Here is a 4,415-nt window from a genome sequence, read left to right as displayed (position 1 = left end):
TTCCTGCTGGATTATCAGATTCTACAGGCAGCGATTCAACCATATCAGATTTAGTACAAGAGATTAAACCACGGTAATTGTTGAATAGATGGCTCACAATATATCTGATTATCCATGGCCCTCCTCTCCAACACAAATAAAAATGGAGCAGCTACATATTCTTGCTGAAAGTTCCACATGCAATCACAATAGTGATAAACTAATTACGCATTTTCTATTTAAAAAAAATAAATTGTATGCATAATCCTGATTTCATAGTATCTAGTGTATTGTGCACCTTGAGCTTCTAAAATATAAGCCCTCTGGTTCATTGCTCAATTGAAAGAATATTGCCATATACTACCTCAGCCCCTAAATGTAAGTTCCTTTAAAAAATTTGTCCTTTTTATAAGCCTGTTTCCAAATTGCTAGGTGTATTAATTGTTTTTTTTTAACAAAATACCCCTAATTATTTAAAAACCCGGGACAATCATTAATTAAGTGAAAAAATATGATTCACAATAATTGAAATGCAATTTTGGAAATCAATACACATTGTTGAACAATTTAATGTTAACAGCAAGAAGATTATTTAATTTTTTTTATTCCTGTGAATTGATAAAAAAGACTTATATTTAGGAACAAAAGTAGTACTAGTTATATCTATTGTAGGCACAATTTGAAATCCTTATAAGTGGGAATGACAATTTCCAAGTGGTAAAGAGAAAATGGGATTTGGTTGGACTCATTATTATAAAATTAATTATAATTATTAAACTTGGTGGGGATATCATGAAGATCTTGCTTATAGGAGGTTAGCTCATATTCATTAGATTGGAATTGGTATTTTATTTTTCTGGAGGAATTTGGTATGGCAATTGTGCATTTTGTTGAATCTCACATAGTCTTTGTCAAAGCCGGGCCTTTGGTCATAATAGTTTATCCTTTTTTTGTAGCTATCATATTGCAGGTTCTAAAGGTATTTACTATGCCCGCGAACCATATTCCAATGTTGATGCCGTGCACGTTACCCGCTTCATAGGGCTTGCGTCTGTTGGAAATAGAGATAAGCAGGTTTGGCTTTTCTTCTGTAGCATACCACTGTTATTGATTTTATTTGACCAGAATTTAAAATTTCTCGATCACTTTCATATGGTAGTGGGCTTTGATTATTTGTTCTTCAGCGTGATGATTCTTATTATGATCATACCTGCAAATTTTATATATTTATTCTTTAGAGGAATTCCTATGAGCTGTCTTATCCATATGTTTGTGTGTGTCACTATTGTATATTTATATATATGGACTTTCTGTAGAGGGGGTGGAGGACAGGACCTATTCTGGTAAATACTTAAATACAGAACTGTCAGTTCAAATAGTACGTATTTTCTTATAGAGAAAATAAACATGCCCTTATGTATCTCTCTCTATAAGGCACTTTCATTGCTGTAAAATTTTGATCACTTTTATATTTCAGAAATTTATTCATGCAATTTCTCCAACACCTGCATCCACCATGTCTTCCACTGAGATTGCCATGAAAACCACAAATACCACCTTATCACCATACACATCTGCGGAGAAAAAAGCCTCTCCAAATGATACTGTAAAGAGATCCAGTGATGGTATCTCTGATTCTCAACATTGGAGATATGACGTTTCACAAAAGCGACAGAAACATGAAGCTGGCGATAAAATGTGTTTCAAATTTGTATCTTCTGGCTCTTGTCCGCGAGGAGAGCAATGCAATTATCGACACGACACAGATGCAAGGGAGCACTGCATGAGAGGTGTTTGTTTTGATTTTTTGAACAAGGGAAAATGTGAAAGGGGTCCAGATTGCAGCTTTAGGCACAGCTTGCAGGATGAAGGTGATAGGGATCCTTCCAGGAAGCGTGGATCCGAAAACACTAGGCCTAGCAGGTCTGTCTTTCGATTAATTAATTTCCAAGTTAATGTACTTATGTTATTTAGTGATATATTCATCTGTGAATTATTGATTTAAATTAGTACTCACTCGGTAACTGGTAAGATTTTGGTTTTATTATTCCTTATCTTTGTTTATTTGATTTTTCCTTGTCTACTTGAACATAAAAGCTTTTTTCCCTTGACATATTCTACAATACAACTGCAGATCAAGAGAATGTTGGTTCTGCTTGTCAAGTTCCAATGTGGAGTCCCATTTAATCATAAGTATTGGGGAAAATTACTATTTAGCACTAGCTAAAGGTCCGCTTGTTGAAGACCATGTGCTGATACTACCAGTTGAGCATATGCCAAGTACCTTATCTCTGTCTTCTGAATCTGAAGTTGAGCTCTTAGGGTTTCAGAACAGTCTCAATAGATATTACAAGAACCAAGAAAAGGAAGTAATCTTTTTTGAGCTGGCTTCCATACGTGGCACTCATGCCAATCTTCAGGTGAAAGAAGTTTGTGTTACTAGTTGCAAAGTAGTTGAAATCCGGACTAGAAAATGCTCTTTGCACTTTGTTTGTTTAATGAGCTGTCTTTCTTCCCTCTCCTCCCTACCTTTCATGGCTGTACACTTGCCCCTTATATAATTTGCTTGATTCCACATTAGATAACAGATCTATTCATCATTTTTTGGTTAGTTATTTTCAGTTCTAACTGTAGTAGCTTCTTAATTGAGTTTCTTTTTTCCCTTGCTTGATAGCTACATGATTTCAACTTTTATGTGATTGACAGTTTACCCTTTTATGTAGGTCATTCCCATTCCATCTCCCAAAGCATTTTTGGTTGAAAAAGCGTTCAATTTAGCTGCACAAAAGTTGGGATTTAAATTTGTGGTGAAGAAATGTAAGCATTAATCTTCTGGCCATGCTTTGTATTTCACTGCTTTTGTGGTCCTTGTCAGACTTGGATACTTTAAGTTCTCCATAACCCTCATTCCCCCTTAATTTCCTTGTTACCAATCTTAACTTACTAGTTATTTGTTTTTCATTGCAACTCAGTCGATAGCATTTCCGATGGAAGAAAGTTTTTGAAGACACAAATTGATGGGAATTCAAGCTTGTTCTATGTTGAAGTCCCAGGAGGCACAATTCTGCTGCATCATGTTGAGGAGAAAGAGATATTTCCTGCCCAATTTGGACGTGAGGTAGCCGTCTAAAAGCAAAATACTCAGTAAACATAGAAACATATCAATATTATTTCTTAACCATATTTTCTCCTAAAAGAGGTCATCAGTGATTAGTTTTTATTTTTTTAATAACATTATTGTATTTATCAGCAAGAGTAAGACTTGAAAAATGTATCAGGTTCTGGCGGGGTTGCTTAATATGGCAGATAATGCAGATTGGAGAAATTGCAAACATAACAAAGAGGAAGAGATGAAAATTGTTGAAGATTTCAAGAACCGATTTCAAGAATATGATCCAAGCCATTGATTGTTCATACATTAAGTTCTCAATTTACAGCGACACCATGATGATTAAGTTGATTCCTAGTGCATCTATTGGCTACATATGCCCAATTGCTTGGCCCGCTGGATTTCAAACTAAAAGGTGTATGTTCAATTTTGCAATCGTCAACCTTCTGTTGCTTGGTTATTGGAACGAACTGATTTTACATCATTTAATCCATGAGTTGGTGCTTAAGAGCAACTTGATAGTCCTGCACGATTTCAATCGGTCACTTATATCGGCGGTTCCTGTGGTGAGCTTCACTTTCCTTTCCTCTTATTGACTTCTTGAAGCTTGGATGGCAATTTTTGTGGGACAAAATATATGCCCATTGTATATACACCTCAACCTTGGTATTCCACATATTCCAGGCGGTCAATGGCCAAACTGAAGTGGCTATCCAATCACTTAGGCTATATGCGTTGGTGAACAAGCAGTGCGGTGTTCATGTTTTGAAACAGTTGGATGTGCACCTGCTTTATGCAGGTAAATTAAGATATCTGAACTTCATTTGCCTAGGGTAAAAGTTCGTATGATTTGCTTACAAATGTGTATTTCTCGAAGGCCAGTTTCAACCTTTTTGTTGAATTTCAACACTGTAGAAGCTAGTTGTTTTGGTATTTATTTTCTTATGATTTGGTTGGTCCTTTTCATTTGTTATTTTGGTATCAATGGATCATAAAGAACTTCCCATATCCCTATCTTTAGTCTTTTTAAGCCTTTTATGTGTCTAAAAATTCAACACTGTTTGCTGTGTTATGCCATTAACCGCGTCTGTTTACCCGTCAACACGTTCCATTGAATAGTTAATAGAAAAGTTACAACTTTTTGCTGTGATCGATTTGATCGTTTTGTCACGACTAATGGATTCCTCCATTATTTAATAATGCGGCTCGGCACCTTTTATTTTGTTTTTTTAGGATAAAATCTATCTTCCTGTTGAAAGCAGAGCCTTGGATGCTTATGGAACAACACAACAAAGAATGGTCACAATTTTTTTTTCTACCATTATTA

The 4,415-nt window shown here is 35.4% G+C and overlaps 1 protein-coding gene across 4 annotated transcripts in view; it reads left to right on the top strand.

Moving 5' to 3' along the window:
- Positions 1–4,415, top strand: part of LOC101492125 (zinc finger CCCH domain-containing protein 64) — a 6,221-nt gene extending 1,806 nt beyond the window's left edge. The window contains exons 5-13 of one of the 4 annotated variants that reach the window (XR_012161313.1): positions 8–73; positions 936–1,053; positions 1,457–1,902; positions 2,114–2,399; positions 2,703–2,796; positions 2,952–3,097; positions 3,258–3,654; positions 3,773–3,887; positions 4,322–4,415. Coding sequence is in view for 1 of the 4 variants with exons in the window: in XM_073363736.1 (XP_073219837.1) it covers positions 8–73; positions 936–1,053; positions 1,457–1,902; positions 2,114–2,399; positions 2,703–2,796; positions 2,952–3,097; positions 3,258–3,386 (1,285 nt within the window). In the remaining 3 variants the exon portion in view is untranslated. Of the gene's footprint in view, positions 1–7; positions 74–935; positions 1,054–1,456; positions 1,903–2,113; positions 2,400–2,702; positions 2,797–2,951; positions 3,098–3,257; positions 4,243–4,321 lie in introns of those variants that run through there. The other 3 variants (XR_012161311.1, XR_012161312.1, XM_073363736.1) reach the window with 3 other exon arrangements.

The sequence above is a fragment of the Cicer arietinum genome, chromosome 7 (assembly GCF_000331145.2).
Source record: "Cicer arietinum cultivar CDC Frontier isolate Library 1 chromosome 7, Cicar.CDCFrontier_v2.0, whole genome shotgun sequence".
Classification (NCBI taxonomy): domain Eukaryota; kingdom Viridiplantae; phylum Streptophyta; class Magnoliopsida; order Fabales; family Fabaceae; genus Cicer; species Cicer arietinum.
This window is presented reverse-complemented; position numbering and strand designations above follow the sequence as displayed.